We start from the raw sequence: 20,661 nt of genomic DNA on the forward strand, positions 1-20,661 counted from the left end.
TTGGAACCTCTGCAACAGTTCTGAGTCCTCTGTGTGGGAGTTTCCCACTGGCTGAGAGAGCCTGAAGAGCTACGGTTTCCCCACAGACGGCCACCCCTCCCTTCTCTCTGGGAGCTGTGCGACCCGAGCCGCTGATCTAATGGCAAGGGAGAGGATTTATCCTTACCTTTCTCCACTTCCTCTGGGGGCCCCAGCATGTCCACTCTCAGATGTGTGGCAGTGTGGGTCGTTCTGATGTCCCTTTGTGCCGTGTGAGTGTCTCTTGTTGGTCTATGATTGACCCTTTTGTTGTATCTTATTGGGGGAAGAGTTTATGGGAAAGCTCACTCTGCCATGATGCTGACGTCCTATTTTTAATTTTTTGAGGAACTTCCATACTGCTTTCTATAGCAGCTGCACCATTTTACATGCCCACCAATATGTGCAAGGGTTCCAATTTCTTCACATCTTTGCCAACACTTGTTATCTTTTGTTTTTTTGGTAAAAGCTTTCCTAACAGGTATGAGGTGATATCTCATTGCAGTTTTGATTTGCATTTCCCTGATGATTAGTGATGTTGAGCATCTTTTCATGTACGTGTTGGCTATTTGTATGTTTTTTATGGAGAAACATCTATTCAAGTCCTTTGCCCATTTTTCAGTTGGGTTATTTGTTTTTTTTACTATTGGATTGTATGAGTTTCTTATATATTTTGGATATTAACTCCTTATCAGACATAGGGTTTGCAAATATTTTCTCTTGTTCCGTAGGTTGCCTTCTCACTGTTAACTGCTTCCTTTGCTGTTCAGAGGCTTTTTAGTTGGATGTAGTCCCACTTGTCTGTTTTTGCTTTTGTTGCCTGTGCTTTTGGTGTCATATCCAAGAAATCATTGCCAAGACCAATGTTATGAAGGTTTCGCCTGTGTTTTCTTCTAGGAATTTTACATTTTTAAGTCTTATTTTTAAGTCTTTAATCCATTTTGAGTTGATTTTTGTGTATGGCATAAGATAAGGATCCAATTTCATTCTTTTGTATGTGAATATCTAGTTTTCTCAACACAATTTATTGAAGAGACCATCCTTTCCCCATTGTGAATTCTTGGCACCCTTGTCAAAAATAAGTTGACTATATATGTGTGACTTTATTTTGAGGCTCTCTATTCTGTTCCATGGTCTATATGTCTTTCTTTATGCCAGTACCATACTGTTTTAATTACTGTAGTTTTGTAATACATTTTGTAATCAGGAAGTGTAATGCTTCCAGTTTTCTTCTTCTTTCTCAAGATTACTTTGGCTATTTGAGGTCCTTTGTCGTTCCATATAAATTTCAAGACATATATTTTTTCTATTTCTGTAAAAAATTACACTTTTTCATATTTAAATCTTCAAGCACAAAATTGATCTATAGGTGTGAGAGGTCAAATTGAATTTTTTCACATGTGGGTAACCATTAATACCAATAACATTTTTTGAATGGTCTTGCCTTTCCTATTGATGTCTATTTGCCTATCTCTTTCATATATAGTCTCCCCATATGTTTGGGGCTATTTTTAGACTCATTAACTTGTGCCACTACCATATGTTAATTTGATTACCCCTATGCCAAAATCACACTGTCTTAATTACTACACTTTATTCCTCCTCACTCCAGTGTTGCATCTGTCTCCACTACTCTAATAAATCTGCTTTTATCAAGTCCACCAGTAAGATCTACTATGCTGAAAAATCCAAATGGAATTTTTCACATTTTATTTTATTTATCTTTCAAAAGAATTCAAGACAGTTGTTCATTTTCTTTCTTGGCTTCCATAAAATCAAATATCTTTGCTTTTCATCTGATATTACCAGCCACTGCTCACTGTCTTTTCTGGCCCTTTCTCATCATCTAAATGTGGGAGTTCCTCAAAGCTTGATCTTATGTTCTTTTGTCTTTCCTGGCTATAATATCATTTTGAGTGATCATAGCTAGGTCTTCATGGCCTTTTATATATTAATGGCTTCCAAATTTATATGCCCTTATGAACCCCAGAATTATATCCATTGATAAAATAAATATTTATTGAGCATCTATCATGTACCAACCACTATTCTAGGTGCTTATTATTCAGCAGTGAACAAAAGAGGCAAAACTCCCTGCTTGCATGAAATGTTTATTCTAATAAGGGCACAATTAACAAATAAAGAAGTGAAGTATATATATAATAATTCAGGTTGTGATAAGTTCTGTGAAGAAAACTAAACCATGAATGTACCTAAAGACTTTAGTAGTGGAGATGCTGCAATTTTAAATAGGATAGAAATCTGAAAATGAGACTAGAGATTCAATAATCTTAAGAAAAGATCAGCAAACTAGGACCTGAAGGCCAAATTCAGCCTACCACTTGTGTTTGTATGGCCAGTGAGCTAAGAATGGTTTTTATATTTTTAAATGTTTGAAAAAAATCAAAAGAAAAATAATATTTTATGACGTGTGAAAATATATGAAATTTAAATTAACGTGTCCATAAATAAGGTTTCACTGGGAAACAGCAATGTTCATTTGTTTACATATTCTATGGCTCTTTTCATGCTACAATGGCAAAGTTGAGTAGTTGAGGCAAAGACTATTTGGCCCACAAAATCTATATGGTATACTATCTGGTCCTTTGTACAAAAAGTTTGTTGATCCCTGATCTTAACCAACATGCTCTATTGCTTGCAAATAAAAAGCCTTATGGGACAAAGTCCTCTTTGGATTCAATGCCAGAAGAAAATATATAACTCTTTAGAGAAATGTGTTTGCTTCCTTTACTATACAGCATTTCTCTTTTTTAATTCAGCTCCCAGGAAAATCAAAAGCTCAATGTGACCAAGTTCAGCAACAATGACACTCCAGGTGGCTGGACACTTCTATCATGTTTAACCCTTTAGCTATATGTGTATGTGTAAGTATTTATGTATGTCTCTTGTACTGTCTTCTTTTGTATTAATTTTATGAGAAGTCTATAATTTTGTGGGAAAGTCAATACAGATATGAACTAACACAAAGATAAGTTATGTTTGGTATACTCTTTTAAGAAGTTATTCTTAAAATTGTAATGACCAAACTATCCTTCTTTGTTACGGGATTTTTAGATTAAACAAGTTCATGGCTAAGTTCATGAGGAGATATAGTGCGCCCTTGTGATGAAAATATTGTCCTAATTTATGTAATATATAATATTCTTACATATACTTTAAGGAAAATATATAATATCATTTGAAAGCTTTTTCTCCAGATCCTTCTTAAATAATTGTGCAGGAACGTATAAGTCTCACTCTGTGAAATAACTTATGCTTTGACACTAACATCTTATGCATAACTGCCAAGAGAGAAAGGAAATATATTAAGCTTAAACAATAATCTCAGGTCACATGTTTTATTAGTTAGAAAGTAAAGGTCATAACACTAAGATTTGGGCTTTTCTATCAGCTATTTTGAATCTCCTATAAAATATATTTTTAAAAAAGTGTCAAGAAAGAAAAATTAGACTGTTGGGTTTTTCTTGTTTGTTTTGTTTTTGAATCTTTCATTTTGTCTTATTTTTGACCTTTTATAATAGCCCTCAAAAAGCCAAAGAAATGAAACTCTTCCTCTGTGGGTTTGTAGAGAGATCTCATTACAAGAACTTTCTTAAAACCAATTAAAGATAAACTTAATATCAAGAATATTAGTTCTAGTATTTCACCAAATTTAGGTTACAGAACCAGACATTTTTGTTGTGCATACGTGTCCTATAAAAGTAATAAGTTCGATGGCAGGACCACTGTTGATACATTCAGTCAGCACTTTCTTATAGTGGTACTGTATGGTTGTTGGCTTAAGTAAGATCCTATGACTTTCTGAAATCCATTCATTAAAATATTAAGTACTTAAGGGAACTTAGGTTTTAAGGGAATTTAAGAAAATAAAATTTGTATCTATTTTTGAAATGTCGCATACTAAGAGCCTATACAAATGAAAGCCCATTTTCCTAACTCCAATATCAGTTAGAGTACAAGAACTTTTTTCAATATTGGAAAACCCTAATATTAATCGAATATTCATCCCAAGTTAGACAGCATAAGCTCACTAAAATTCCAAGTTTCATTGTTCTTGGTTGTAATTAGACCAATTCAGTTTAGTAAAATTACATTCTTCTTATTGATTAATAAAAACAGAAACAAGAATTGTCACAATCATGCTATTATTTGGTTTCAGAATATTTACAAGGTAGTAATCAGAGATCATATTATTGTAAATTTTCACAGAAATTCAGAGACTGCAATGTATCACAAGCACCATACATTTAGGAATAGTGCATTTACTCCACCACTCTCAATGCAACTGAGAACCACCCTTCTCTATGTTAAGGAAGAAAACCAAAGTCGGAAAAAAAAAACAACAACAACAAAAAAAAACCCTCTTTTACCTTGAATGCTAACACTACACGATCATTTAAATTTTTATTAGGGAACTGGAAAATATTAGTTATTCAAATAATTAGTTTTTCTCTGTCTCCCCCACTTGACTATAAGTTTCATGAAGCAAAGACCCCACCTATCTTGCTCACAGCTTCATCTCTCCTGCCTAATGTAGAGTCTGGAACATAGTAGGTGTGGAATAAGTGAGTGATGTAGGGCGAAGAGCATGGACTTTGGAGTCAGAATCCTAGAAATCAGAATCAAACGTTGACTCTGCCATTACATTCACTACACGTGTGTTCTGTTGCCCTCTAATTCTTGGTCTGCATTCTTCCAGGTGCCCCAGGCCTGGAGGCCAAGTACCTCTTGGTGTAACCGTAAAACATATGAGCAGATCAAAGAAAGGAAATTGATTTGATCAGTCCTGCTAGACTGCGAGTCCTGTGTGGCAGAGACTGTCTCATTCACCATTGTCATTTCAGAGACTGGAACAAGGTCTTGAACGTAGGTAGGGGCTTAATCAACATTTATTATTGAACACTGGAACAGGAAACAGATCTTTAAAGTAAACACCAACCTATGCATCAGTACCTATCTAAATATTTATGAATTCTTGACTAAACTTCCTGCCTGGCCTCAGCTCTCTCCAGAGAGAATTTCACTTCCTTTGAAAAAGAATTTTCCATTTTTCCTCTAACCATACAATCCTTTATTACAAAGTTAATAAGCCATTACTAAATCAAAACCCTTCTAACAGAAAATATAAATGATAATGAACTGTTAACATTAGCAGCAAAGAGGATTTGGGGTTTAGGGTTTTGATTTTGTTTGCTTCCTTACTATGTGGAAGGAAGGTTCTCAACTGTCTTGAGAATGGTTGAACAAATGAATTACTTCTAATAATACTGTCTTCTGTGATTTATCAAAGTATATGAATCATTTAAAACATGCTAAAATTATGCAACTATTGATTTTACTACTTTTCAAGGCACACTGAAGCCAAGTAATAACTGTCAGATTAAATAGGGGCAGTCTATTTGGATGTACTGACATTTTAAATTGTGCCATTAGACAAGAGGGATCTTAACTGAAACAACTCAGTGTGACTTTGTGGCTGCGCTGAGTTGTTTCTCTTCTAACGGTGACTGGTTTCCCCTAGGAAAGCTACTTCCCATTAAATTCTCATTTATTGTCAAGATAAAGTTTGATACAAGGGTTACAATATTAAAATATTAATTTAGACTGTCTTCTGATTTTTCCTGGGTGCTAAAAGGAAACTACTAATATTTCTCACAAGATCTTTGCAAATATACATTTAAATTTTAATCTTAGAAATGAAAGATCATGAAAGCATATATATTCTAAGACTGAGTGAGTTTAAGTGATTGGTCATCCAGCTGGAATATGGCAACTAAACTGGGAGACTAGCTGACTAGAACTCAAGTCTCCTTACTACTGATCTAGCATTTTGTCCATCACACCCCACCTTCGCTACCTCCGGTGTGTACCCAAACTGTGGAATCCTTTGATCTTCACATTGGCTTCTAGGGGTGGAACCTCCAGCTGCATTAGAAGAGCTGTGACCAAGATCTATAATTACTTTGCATGCGTCCATCATACGTCATCTGAGCAATCAGTACAAGTTTTCAGATGACTTCTGCTGTATGGTTTAACTCTGAGAGTATGACAATGCAATTCCAGTCAAAAGCGAATGGAATTTATTTTGGGTATACAGGAAGATGATAAGTGGGAAGAGTAGGGAAACTTTATTTGGACAAATAAACATGTGAAAAAACAGGAACAATTAAGGTGTGATAAGGAGATACTTGCCTACCAGATAATCATACGCAACAAAGGGCAGAGTGGCTGCGAGCACTGCCTCTGTAATGCAGACTTGGTCCAAACCCAAGTTTCATTATGCGTGACCTAAGACAAGCCACTGAATCTCTTCCAGCCTAGTTTCTATATCAGTAAATGGGAATAATTATAGCACTTATATGTTGGAAAGAGTAAAAATTAAACATACTAAGATTATTGGCCTATTAAATTCACAAATATTAAAAGAAGATTGATGCCTAGTATTATCAATGTTATTCTGAAAAAGGGCACATGTAAACTTATGTTGGTTATAGCTCATTTGATCTTTTAGGAGAAATAAACTAAAAAATAATATAAACTATAAAACGTGCATACTCTTTGACTTGGCAAACCCCGTTCTCAGTGTTTATCTTAATATAATCATTAGGCAACTTAAATATCCAATAATAGAAGATGGATAAAATATAGTACGATATATCCTTTCAATTGAATATGAATGTTTATGTAGTATATATTTACAACAAATATATGGTCATAAAATCATACAGAATAAATGTGGCATATTTTCCGTGAGTGGTGGGATTATGGGTAATTTATTATATTTTCTTTTTTTAGCTCTTATTTCTAATTTTATACAACAGTTATGTGTTTCTAGTAAGTAAACATTTTTAGAAATAAAATGGTTATATAAATACTTTTCTTCTAACACTTGTTCATCCTAAGTAGAAGTGATGGTAACAACATGCATAAAGCTATACTTTGGTCACGAATGTACTCTCTGCTATTTGCCCACAAAGGCAGTAAATCCAATTCTAAACAGATAGGTGCTGATCAGTTTAATCAGGAATAAGGTACCAATGGAGCCAATATGTCCTTGTATCAATTTATGTGTAGTTATTGATTTTAGAGTAAGATTTTTAACCAACATGAATATTCACTTGAAATTATTCTATGGCACATGGAATGTACAGGCCATGGAGAGTTAATTAATGTCAATTAATGATTTATTAGTAGTTAATGGACTAACTAGATCTTTGCTTTTTATCCTTTCTACTGTTTTCCATCCTCAAACCAGTTATGTGACTATTAGCACATAGGGAAGATGAATTTTATTATAAACTATGGTAAGAGTTTCAGATTCTAACAAGATTTTATGTCCAAATTCTATTGCCTTCTTTGTTGCCTTCTTGAACCCACACCCTCTTAGCCTAAATTAGATTCACTCCCCGCTCCCTTTTTAAAAAAAAATCTAAATAGGGGCCGGCCCAGTGGCCCAAGCGGTTAAGTGCACACGCTCTGCTGTGGCGGCCTGGGGTTCGCCGGTTCGGATCCCGGGCGTGCACCAGCACACCACTTGTCAAGCCATGCTGTGGCGGCGTCCCACATAAAGTGGAGGAAGATGGGCACGGATGTTAGGCCAGTCTTCCTCAGCAAAAAAAAGAGGAGTATTGGCAGATGTTAGCTCAGGGCCCATCTTCCTCACACACACACACAAAAAAATCTAAATAGCTCCCTGTATCATATTTCAAGCATCATCACAATTCGGAATCATATGTTTATCTCTGTGGTTATTTAGGTCTTTCCTCTCCCATTAGACTCTGAGCAACGTAAGAGCAGAGATTATGTTTATTCTTATTTACCACTTCATAGCAATTACTACAGCACCCTACAAAACCACGCTTCCCTTTGATGTGGACGCAAATTTTAAAGGATGGCTATTTTCCTATTTATAAATTCTACCATAGTATAATCCTTCCTTAATTAATATCTTCCATGTCTCAGAGATACTCCAGCAGAAATTAGGGAAGTGAGGACTTCCTCAAGAAAGTTCCAGAGCTAAAGAAATGAGGCAGAATGCTAATGCGAGAAAAGAAGAGAGTGTTGGAAGGTCTCAAGAGAGATCAAGATTCATGTAAAGCAAAACTAAGAGAAAGCTGCCAGATTGTACAGTAATGTGTCCCTCTCCTTGACTCCAGGACCAGGCCTAGGAGTCGGGCATGAAGCGGCGTCTCAGGCAATGGTAGTGAACAACTAGAGGATTCTCTTCCTTACATAACAATTTTTCTTTTCATGTGTTTACTCTGTTTCTCCACCCTCTTGTGGCCTTCTGCTGTGTCTAACAGGGATGCCCACGGTTATTTGGCAGTACTAGTAAGAGAGCTGAAAGTGGCTTTTCAGTACTTCATGGTAATATTGCTATTAGTGCCATCCAGTGGATCCGACTCCTAGGGACCCTGTGTACAGCAGAGTGGACCCTACCCAGTCTTTGCGCCATCCTCTCACTTTCTGGCGCTATATCAGACAATGCTCTGCTGCTATTCACAGGGTTTTCATGGCCAATTTTTTCGGAAGTGGGTGGCCAGATCCTTTCTCCTAGTCTGTCTTAGTCTGGACCTCCACTGAAACCTGTCCATCATGGGTGACCATGCTGGTATTTGAAATATCAGGGGCACAGCTTTCAGCATCACAGTAACACATGGCCACCACAGTATGACAACTGACAGATGGGTGGTGTGGTTCCCTGACTGGAAAATGAACCTGAGCCACAGCAGTGAGAGCGCCGACTCTTAACCACTAGACTGCCAGGGCTGGCTTCATAGACTAATAATGAATCCAAAATCAAAAGCTACCAGCCTGAGCCAAAAGACAGGCATCTTTTAGGCATTATCGTAAAAAACAGCAAAGCAACGGGAAAGTGGGTGGAGGGTAGACCCTGGAAAAAAAAATAAAATATAACAAACACACACAGTCAAATAATAACGGCAAGAACAGAAATCACAGGAATGGAAACATCTTTTTAAAAAAATTTCAGTTTATAAAATCCAACCATCTGTGTAACCCTACCTTTGTCTAGTAAACTGCAAAAGTTGTAGGAAGCACTATGATTTCATTCAAAAATAGATTTTTCAATAGACATTTCTGCAGATTTACTCTAGTGGGAGTTTGAAAACAGATCAATCAAGGCAGTTCAGAAAAAAATAACAGGTTGGATACAAACACCTACTCACTGTCTGCAGCATGTGGATTCATTCATGATTTAATTTTTTCCCCAAAGTCTAAAATACATTGGTGCATTTGTGTTCAGTATGTATGAATATAGAAATATTTTATTCATCCAAATTACTCTCCAATTGAGGTTTTATTCTCATCTATATTTAAAGACAACAGTAACCACTGGATGCCAAGCAAAGACTAAGATTAAAAATGGTGCCAGGCATGACCTAGTTCTCATAGTTTATGACTGGTAAAGGATGAAATAAATTATCACCACAATAGGCTAAATTATTTGCTAGCACTTATTATTGCTGACCTTATTCAAGCAGTATATGGGTACTTTTCATCCTCCAGCCAAGTAAGTAAGGTAGAGGGAGGTATCTCCAATTCTCATGGTCTAGATAAAGCCAGGCTACTGAGCAAGTCATCCATGACCCAATATGGACAACTTCTTCTCATTCTTGGATTATAGCTGTCAATTGATTTCTTAGCCCCTTCCTCAGAGGCTAGTGGCAGAGTGGTGAGAAAAAGAAATACAAACTAGCCCACACCACTGCACTAAAGTAATTTCAACATGGTACATAATATGAATGCCCTTAATATTACTCCTAGAGAGAGGCTTGGGTCATTCAGGATTTAATTTAGTTATACAATGCCTCCATATCATTACTAGAGAAAAATAATACTGCCTACTACCTGAGACACAAAAAGTTTACTGATAATTATATTAGCTAATAATAATATAAACCTTGCATTGGAGCACTCTTAAACTATGCCAAAAGCCATGACAAACTATATATACACTTGAATGTTCTGAAATACTGTCACAGAGAATATTAAAGATCTCATTTATTTATAATTTTTATAATAAACCCTTGAGCATTATTTTATTTAATTTCTGATACCTGAAAGGAAAAATAAAACTGAGGTTTCAGATGAAATCTACCTTTCCAGATAAGGCCTGTAGGTCAGCTAGAAAAGATAAATGTCAATAATAACTCTGAATGCTTCATAATATTTCAATGGGTAACAACTGAGGGACACAAGTGGACTTGACAATAGTTAAGTTCCCTTACCATGTTTGGATACAGGTAGAAAAGTCACAGTTTTCAGACATTTGGGGCATGATGCTTTCACACAACACGCTGAAGAATAGTTCCTTATAAGGAAAGACTAAGCACAGTCTCTCTTACTCAACAAGCAGGTTACTTGAAGACCACAGGAAAAAGATTCCAGTTGTTCCCTGGGCATGGCCCAGCTTAGCCTCCTCAGGGATTCTGAGTCCTCAGAATTTTTTTAACATGGCATTTGTTTTATCACCTTGGAAAAACCAGTTAGTTTCACTTGTAAAACTATAGTACTTAGATGTACTAATAAAAATTGTTAGGGCACATGAAAAGATGTTCAACATCACTAATTATTAGGGAAATGCAGATCAAAACTACAGTGAAATATCACCTTATACATCTCAGAATGGCTGTAATTAACAAGACAAAAAATAACAAATGTTGGAGAGGATGTGGAGAAAAGGGAACCCTCACATACTGCTGGTGGGAGTGCAAACTGGTACAGCTGCTATGGAAAAGAGTATGGAGATTTCTCAAAAAATTAAAAATAGAAATACCATATGATCCAGCTATCCCACTACTGGGTATTTATCCAAAGAACACGAAATCAACAATTCAAGGAGATTCATGCATCCCTATGTTTATCACAGCATTATTCACAATAGCCAAGACATGGAAGCAACCCAAGTGCCCATCAACAGATGACTAGATAAAGAAGATGTGGTATATATACACAATGGAATACTACTCAGCCATAAAAAAGATAAAATTATGCCATTTATCTGACACGATTGGACGGACCTTGAGGGTATTATGTTAAGTGAAATAAGCCAGACAGAGAAAGACAAACACTGTATGATTTCACTCATGTGTGGAAGATAAACAGGAACATGGGTGAGAAGAACAGATTAGTGGTTACCAGAGGGGAAAGGGGTTGAGGAGAGGGTGAAAGGGGTAAAGGGGCACACATGTATGGTGACGGATAAAAACTAGACTATTGGTGGTGAGCACAATGCAATCTATACAGAAACTGATATATAATAACGTACACCTGAAATTACACAATGTTATAAGCCGATATGTCCTCAATAAAATAATTAAATAAAAAAAAAAACCTAAGAGGACAGGCTAAGCTATTAACTGAACAAAAAATTGTTGGGAAATAATTACTGAATTATTATAAAATTTTATTCTATAATTTTTTCATACAGAATCTCTTGAATATATGTGTCTGAATTTAAACAAGATACGATATACAGTAGTACTCTAAATCATTCAGACACAGCTGTCATGTAACCTTCGTGTCAGGACCTGCAAGTCCATTTTGTACTACATTCTGCCTGTATCCTTTACCAGCAGGGAGTTAATTCCCTCCTGAAGCAGATAGATCATTGCATTTTAAAATACTTTGTCACCTGTCATACTTCTCCCCAAGTCTTCAATTAGCCAAACTAAATATTCATATTTCCTTTCTTCACCATATAACAAAGATTCCCAGCACTTCATACCATCATGGTTATCTTCTGGTAAGTGTACTGCCACTTGATAGTGTTTCTTTTCAAATATCCAACTGGAAACGGAACGCAATATTTTATCTATGATCTGATTAACATAGACTGCATCGGAATGATTCTTACCTCTCTTCATCCAAAGACAAGAGTGCTTTTAATGCATCTTAGGACCAATTCAGTTTTGTTTTACTAGATTCATGTGCGTATATTTACATGACATAATAACACAGCACATTTGACTGTGGAACTCTTCTTGGAAGGCTGCTGCCTTCACTCGTCTTCAGCTGTACATCCTCTCAGGAACTTCTTGAAGCATTTAAATATTAAACCAAGAAAATGATGCGATGTATGAGAATGTCATCCCTGATTTTCACATTTGGGAATACGAAAAAATATTTAGACATGCTTTCCTAAATTAAAAAAAAAAAAATACAAAAGTAAACTGACTAAAAGGAAGTTACCTTAACTTGTAGAAAAAACTATATTGCCTACTGTATTTGGAACAAGTAGAGTACTTCTTTGACAGATTTGTTTAAAAAATAATCCAAGATTTTAAAATATTCAAAATCTCAATTTGTTTAAATTCTAAAGGCATAATTCTGCCTGAATGTTTTGCATAATTCTGCCAGAACTTCTCATATAATGGCATCTTCCTACTGACACTTTATGCTTAATACAAAACATATGAAATGAGAAATGAAGAGCAAAGAGCTTTTTTCTACTGATTTTTTTCAAACTACATGTTAGAAAAAAAAGTAAGACAGTGGAAAATAAAAAATGGTAAGATTTTAAGCTTCATTTTATAAAATCAGCTGAAAAAACATCCAGTATGATGGAAAATATGTGGTCTACACAACATTATATAAGTTGTACATCTTTTCATATGGTTCCAACAGCTGAAAATGACATCTCTAGCCATTTACTTCATTTGAATTATTCCCAGTAAAGTAATTTCAAACTGCAGGATAGATTTTTTTGAGCTTTCACCATCATCCTTTCTATTTTTTTCCCATAATCTCCTCTTTCCCTTTAAATACTCACTCATTCCACCCATTTCTCAGTCTTTTAAGTGCACAGAATGTTAGCAAGTAGCAAAGCCCAGAGGACGGATTTTGGTTATTAAATTTAAAAAGAATCTAAAGCAACTATAGTAATTAGTAGTCAATAAAATACTTTCAACTAAACAAAATTAATCTAGGTACTGTTCTATATAAAAAATATTGCCTGAGGCAAACTTTCATGGTAGAAATGCTACAATCTCCAAGTCAGTATTGATTTTAATGCCACAATTTGTATTAGAGAAAGCGTTATTCACATAAGGCAAGTTAAGACTGAATTAAATTACAATGATTAATTTGCTTGTGGCGAAAGCTGAATTCAAAAAATCTATAAAGCTAAATATGTGGAAACGATAGAAGGAAATCTCAGTAATTGGGGCAAAGGTTTTTCTCTAATTAGCTGCAATGCATCATTAAATTCTATTGTACTAGCAGTTAAAAGAAATATAGCTGTTTTAGAATTAACAAGAGAAGAGAAGCACTAGAACAAAGACATTTGGCTTCATACATTATATATTTCAATCTTTCTCAGTATATACTCATAATCTGATAACAACCATCATTAATAATATATCTGAAAGAAACAATCAACAAAATGTGAAATAAGAAACATAAGATAAGACAAAGTATTTGGCTTCCTGAGGAACAGGAGGTCTAATAGAGGTCTCTGACATCAAATACGGGATAACTGTTCAAGTTCATTCATTAAAGTTACATTCTCAAGTACATCTATATTTCTAAGATTGGACTACAATTACAGAATTTATATGATTACTGTCATCAACCTTTCATTTCTTTTTTCCACCCTTGAATTTTAACAGGCTCAATCAATTTCATTCTTATTCTCAAAAAAGCCTACAGTACAGATGAACAGATGACAGATAGATAGATAGATAGATAGATAGATAGATAGATAGATAGATAGATAGACAGACACAGACAGACAGACAGACAGAAAGCTTTATTATGAAAGCTCATTGGCTGCTGTGCTGAAAATACACTCTAAAGAGACAAAGTTGGAAGCAGTTATTTGGCTACACAAAAATGCAGGTGGAACGTGATGGCAACTAGGACCAGGTGATAGCAATGTAGGTGGTGAGAACTGGAGATAGAGCCAACAGGTTTTAGTGCAGGTTTAAATGTGGGGGGTTTGGTCCAGCAACTAAAGGGTGGAGTTTCCATTAACTGCATTGGGGAATAATGTTGGTGGAACAAGTTTATGAGAGACGACTAGGAGTTCAGTTCTGGACAACTTCATTGGACATAAGTAAGCAGATAGATAGGAAAGTCTGTAGTTCAGGGAACAGGTCCAAGAGGAGTATGTACATTTGGGTAGTGTTAACATATATTTTTAAAGTCATGAGATTGAAGGCATCACTGAAGGAGAGAATATAGACAGAAAAGGGAAGAGACAAAAGAATTGAGCTCTAAAATATCCCCAAATTTAGGATTTTATCTTGAGGAAATTGTTTTCAAGAAATGTCCTACCAAATTACACACAGACCAGAATTATGTGATAGTGTCAGTCACTAGAGCCTTTGCTAAGATTGGGCATTATCTTTGTCCATTTGACATATTACAAATGGTTTCTTGCTGTTTCAATATTTATTCATTACAAGTGAAAATAAGCTTTTTTTGTATGTTTATTAGTAATTTATATTTTTGTCTTCTATACATTTCCTACCTATGTACTCAGCTCATTTTTCTCCCCAGGTATTCTAATTCTTATTGATTTATAAAATCACTTTACATATTAAGGTAATTAACTTTTCATTTGTGATATTTGTTGCAAATGCTTTATCTCATTTTCATTTTCATGGTTTTTGTGTGAGAGGTTTTATATTTTTTAGCCAAATCTGTTTATGTTACTTTATTATGTATCCCATTACTTTAATAAGTACGAAGATAAATTAAAAGCATTCACATATTTTCTTCTGATAGTATATGGTTTCTTATTTTTTACACTTAACTCTCAGTCCTTCTGGTATTTATGATAGGCCATGTCTCATTAAATATTTTCTTATATTTTTAGCTCATTTTACAGTTACATTAAATACTATATCAATTCCATCTTTGTGATATGTCCTTTAACTCTTATTAAGGTCTTCTCTATAGTAAAGTCTGGTTCTGAGATATGTGTTCCCTTTCTTTGCTTTGGCTACTAATTCTTGTGTATATAGTTCCATACTTTCTTATCGTATTTTAAAGTTATATGTTACATATACTATTTATTTATCAAATAACTGAATACCTGACAGGTATGTGGGTCTTCCACTCTGGTTATTAGGTTCTCTACTAATCCAGAGAGTTGGATGACAATTTTTGTTTTCTTCTTGTTCAAGATAGCATATGGTGGGCCGGCCCCGTGGCTTAGCGGTTAAGTGCGCGCGCTCCGCTGCTGGTGACCCGGGTTCGGGTGCCGGGCACACACTGATGCACCGCTTCTCCGGCCATGCTGAGGCCACGTCCCACATACAGCAACTAGAAGGATGTGCAGCTATGACATACAACTATCTACCGGGGCTTTGGGGGAATAAATAAATAAATAAATAAAATTAAAAAAAGAAAAAAAAGATAGCATATGGTGTGTAGTCTAAGAATGCATTTTTAAATTCAGCCTCATTGACTATGCAATTAGTGGGAATCTCCTATAACCCCTCCCAAGCCTAGACCTTGGCATATGTTTCTTTACTCACAGTGCTATTACTGCTAGTTCTTATGCTTCCGGTTGGGGATTTTCTTAAAGGCTGAGAGAAATCAATATGGGATGGAGAGTTTGCCGCCACATTAAGTTAAACTTTACATATGTTTTATACATGCACAACAAAACTTTATATTTGCCACAGTTGTTTAAATCTGCTTCTCCTATTAGCCAAAAACTACCCTAAGGACTCCCCATCCAGTTAGGAGGCACATCCAAAACAAAAATCACTTTCTTTTATCCAAAAGCTAATTCATTTTAATATTTTTAGTTATTTCTTTAAAAATCTTTTCATTTGAATTAAAATTTTATTTCACCTTTAATATTAGCCTCCCCATATTTTTCTTCCTATTACTCCATTTTCTGTGGATACTTTGCTAACCAGAAGTACATTTCTGTGACCACAAATGATGAACAAGCAAATAAAAAAAAAATGTGGTAAATAATAGGAACCCAGAAATTGTTCCCTGCTACATGCCACGTGCACTTCCAGACACACCCCCTGCCTGTGTGTTATACCCTGACTACATCAGGAAGCAGGCAGCTGAGCAGATCCTTAGGGGGAAGCTAGTGAGACCCTAATCAACTCCATTCCTGAACCAACCCAGCAGCTGGGAATACAGAGAACAGCGACTCAAAAATCTGCCACGTACCAGATCTGTGGCATAGGCTCTTTTCTCATGTAAAAGGCCATTATTCCATCATTTTACTCATGTTTTCTGTTGGCTACCATGTGACCCCATTGCATCTTCTGGAAAGAAAAGCTGACTGAGATGGTGATTGACAAGGTAGGTGGTTGCCTCTTGATCTCAGTTTTACTGAATGTGGATCTCAGAGGACATCTTGCATTTGATGTCTTAAACACTGGCTCTCCCCTGCACCCCTGAGAAAGATTCTGTTCCTTCTTTGGATATCCTCCCTATTAACCACATATTGGCTCAGGTATACATTAATCAAATTCCACAGAAATGTAGTTCGTCCTTTATCCCTCTGTGGTCACACATTCCACTTTAAGTGGCCAGTGAACTAGAAAATGTAGGAAAACCTTACTGAATCTTGTAAAATATTGAAAGAGGAGAAATCTCGCCTTCTTTCATGATTCTTCCACATAGTTATCCTCGACTGTCTCACTTGCACTCCCTCTGAGGGCTTCTCTCCCTCCGCTCTCACATTCCGTATCCATTCTCTACACATCCCTTAACCCTCTGCTCCTAACAACACCTGCTCTGGCTTAAAACTATCTACTTGTTATTTCATGAAATTCCTCTCACTAAACATTTACTTTTCTCTTTTGTTTTTCCCCTTTGACACTGAAAGGTACTGTTGAGCAGGTCTTAAAGAAAAACTACAAGTCAACCTCATATGATTAAAAGAACAAACAAAATTTTGGGAAATGGCAAGGAAGGTAATATGCTGTCTCATCATATATCAACAATCAGTACCTAAAAATAATAGTTTCCACTGATGCTCATAAAGTAAAATAGCTCAAGATCAGTTTTCTCCAAAACTCTCATGTGCAACCCGTATTTGTCATCCCTTATATTTGATGTGAATCAGCTGGGTGTAGGAAATGAGAATTTTTTTTAATTTGGTTTTGTTTATTGTGAAGAGGACTTTGCGTCCTTCTCTGCTCCTAATATGAGATAGACAGGAAAAATTAAAAGAGGTTCCATGAAAAGATAAGCAAGAAATTAGAGATGTCAGATAAATGTGGGAGGAGATATCCATTCTATAAATTTGCATAAGGCAAAGGGGAAAATAAAGAATTATAAGTTGCTTTATAAAACAAGAGAGAGAGGGGAGAAATTTAAGTGGAGGACAGCATAGAAGACACAGAATTTTTTAGTTTATACACAAGGAATTTTCTTTCTAAATTTTAAATGGGCAAAAAGTCAAAGGAGAAATCAAGAATAAAATCTAGCAGGAGAAACGACAGCATAGAGGTTTAGAAGAATGCAGCAGATTCCTCTGAGTGGTAATAAGAGTGCTTTAGGGAAATGGAGTAATTAGTTGTTTTCAGGAACCACAATTTCTAAATTGAGTGTGATGACTAGTACTAATTGATGATTAATGGTTGAGTGCTTTGCACCTTCTAAGCACTCAATATGATTGATATGTCACTTACGAAATACAGAGTAACATTTATGAATCAATTATACAAGCAATATGTGAGTGGGAAAGCTCCAGGCACCTGAAGATCCTATTGAAATAGAAAATAAATAACAACAACAATAATAATAATAACCCATACCTTCTCTGTGTCAATGCCTTTTGACATGGACCATGTTGAGACAATATAATCCATGACTCGTTCACTAAGGCCTTTGGGGACCTGATAGAGTTTCAGAAAGTCCCGTACGTTATTCAGCATTTCATGGTATCTGTTGGTGTTGGCATACATTTGCTGGAAAATTGTGGTAACATTTCCAAAAATAGTTGCATAAAGAAGAGCTGAAAGAGAAGAAATGATGAAAATAAAACAAATATCCCAAGTGAAAAAAAATAATGTGACTATTGGCCTTGAAAATCAATGAATCATTTGACAGAGATGTCTTTATAAACTTTTACAGATTAATGCATGTTAAGCCCTGAGGAGAAGGCCTGCAATTTGGTATTCACTCAGTAAATGTTACCTTCAGTATGATAAACATGATTTTATGAGCATGCACCACTCTAGTCAATGTGCCAAAACAAGAGAGTGGCTAATAGATTTCATGAAGAATCAGATGACCCAAAGTTATACTTTGCCTAAGAAATTCTAGCCTTTTGACTAAAGTTATCTTCCAGCCTTGTCCTCCTACATGCAGCCTAATCAATTTACATTTTCCAGGGATTGATCCAGTTTAGAAATGTATGCTCTTTCTCATTGCTTGCTTCTTCCAGCTTTTGGAATACATCCCTACATAAATATTTTTGACAGAACATCAGAAATATAGGGAGTGGAGACAAATTAAAGTGTTCCATTTTTAGAAGGTTCTGGAGAGAAAGAGGGTTGGAATTAACAGCTAAAATAAAACTTTGGGAGTGCCTGAAATTTCCAGTTATTGAACTAATGTCAGTATCCCAATGTTGTAAGTTTTTTTATTCCACCATTTTAATAAAGAGTAAAGACGATTTGCAGACCAGTGTTATTGATCTACAGGGTCCTAGGAAAGGAATAGGGATTTTTAACGCCCCTGACTGTTACTCTCTCCCTCAGCCAGTAACTTACCGACTCTCTTCTCTCCAGATCTGTTCAGGCTACTAATGTTGACCTGATCTTGTAAAAGCTTTTAAAAGCAATTGAGTTCAGCCCAAACTCAACACTTCTCCAATCTCACACCACCCCCACCTGATCTTGTCCCTTTGGTTCCATTTCTCTGTTAACAGACAGCTCTTGTGAAAAGGGAGCAGTACTTTATTCCCTTTAATATCCAATCAATACAATGCTTAGTAACCACATGCACTTCATAAGCTTTCACAAATAAGTGGAATACCAGACAATGATCACTTCCATTCTACACCTTCCAAACATTTGAAAAATGACTCCTCCAAACAAAGTATGGGCCGTTTCATTTTGCAGTTTCATCAACCAAATCCCATTTGATGGAAGTAGCATAAGATCAAGCTAGTGAAGCAATTTAAGATCCTTAATCTATTTTCAGAAAATCATTTGTTTTTTAAGAACAGTTGTTCATTGAGTACAAATTATAATTTCACAAAAGAAAGCTATGATTTTTTAAGCATTTACTCAGTTTTTTGGCTGTTATTTAGGGATCTTGATGCCAGTGCAGAACAATTTTTAAGATAGATGATATTTTGTTAAAACTGAGTAGGAATAATATAGTGCTGACATTTCTCAACTGGGTCTTTAAATCTTTGAATATTTATATTTAAGAACAAAAACAAAAAAAATAGAGGTAATCACAGACTTAACATCTCTATTGCATCATTGTTGGGATTAAGAAAGACATACAAATAATGTGGACAAATTAATGGTAGAAGAATCGTAACAAATATGATTTTCAGAAAAAAGAAATAAGAAAAAATTTATGTTTTTAAAATAATGAGTGCTTTAGAGGTTAATGAAATTATGCTATAATCATGTTTTTGAATACTGCCCAGCTATTATAAGTTGTCAGTAAATATCACAGAACTACCTATTATTTTGACATGTTTAACTTGTTTGGCTCCCTAAGATGCTTGCAATATGCTATATTTGCCAAAGTATCTTACTATTGCCTTTTAGTTTAACAAATTACCATGCATTTCATCTTTTTGGGTACATTAAATATGCACACATTCTGCTCATATGAAGAATTTAAACAGTAAAATATGAATAAAATTGCCAATCTGTTAAAAGTTTGCAGCATTAATAAATGAAGACTATATTCAACATCCCATTAAGTTTGACATATTACAAAGATATCCACTTCTGCCTCCCATTGTCATGTGTGTGGTGTCCTACACTGAGTAGGACTAAACAATGTCATAATTTAAGTAACACATTCAATTATACATATATATTATTTGTGCATTGTTTTTACTTTGAAATAAGTTGCAAAAATTACGCCAAAATTCACATGTACCCACATACAGCTTCTTTCAATGATGACATCTTACTCAACTAAGTAATTTATCAAAACCAGGAAACTGATAATGGCACAATACAACTAAACAGACTAAACACCTTATTCATATTTCGCCAGTTTTTTACATGCACTTAGTTTTTGGTGTATAATTTTATAAAATTTTATCACATGTACAGGTCTGTTTAATATATGTATATTTTTAAAAAGAGAAAGCACTTCTTCCTTAAAAATATTTTCAATATTTAGGACTAGTATACATTTCAAAAAAACAGTGAGAGCAAGTATGATATTCTATAGCAAGCAACAACACTGCTTCCCACCAAAGTCTGTGTTCCCAGGATAAATGGGCACATCTTTAATGAGAGAGACCCTGGGACATGACACACAATAATGAGGGACATTGATCTCAGTAAAAACTCTCTATGCTGCTAACTCCCAAAGTAATACCTCTCCTCTGAATTACAGACACACATATCTTCTTGGATGTCTAATAGCCATTCAAGTCAAACATGTTCAAAACAGACCTCTTAATTTATAACA

At 35.3% G+C, this 20,661-nt stretch overlaps 1 protein-coding gene across 4 annotated transcripts in view; it reads right to left on the minus strand.

Annotated features, from left to right (window-relative positions):
* Positions 1-20,661, minus strand: part of KCNH5 (potassium voltage-gated channel subfamily H member 5) — a 310,565-nt gene that overhangs the window by 92,668 nt on the left and 197,236 nt on the right. For all 4 annotated transcript variants that reach the window (XM_058567075.1, XM_058567076.1, XM_058567077.1 and 1 more), the window contains one exon: positions 17,802-18,001. In XM_058567075.1, the coding sequence (XP_058423058.1) occupies positions 17,802-18,001 (200 nt within the window). The remainder of the gene's footprint in view (positions 1-17,801; positions 18,002-20,661) is intronic.

The sequence above is a fragment of the Diceros bicornis genome, chromosome 24, assembly GCF_020826845.1.
Source record: "Diceros bicornis minor isolate mBicDic1 chromosome 24, mDicBic1.mat.cur, whole genome shotgun sequence".
Lineage (NCBI taxonomy): Eukaryota > Metazoa > Chordata > Mammalia > Perissodactyla > Rhinocerotidae > Diceros > Diceros bicornis.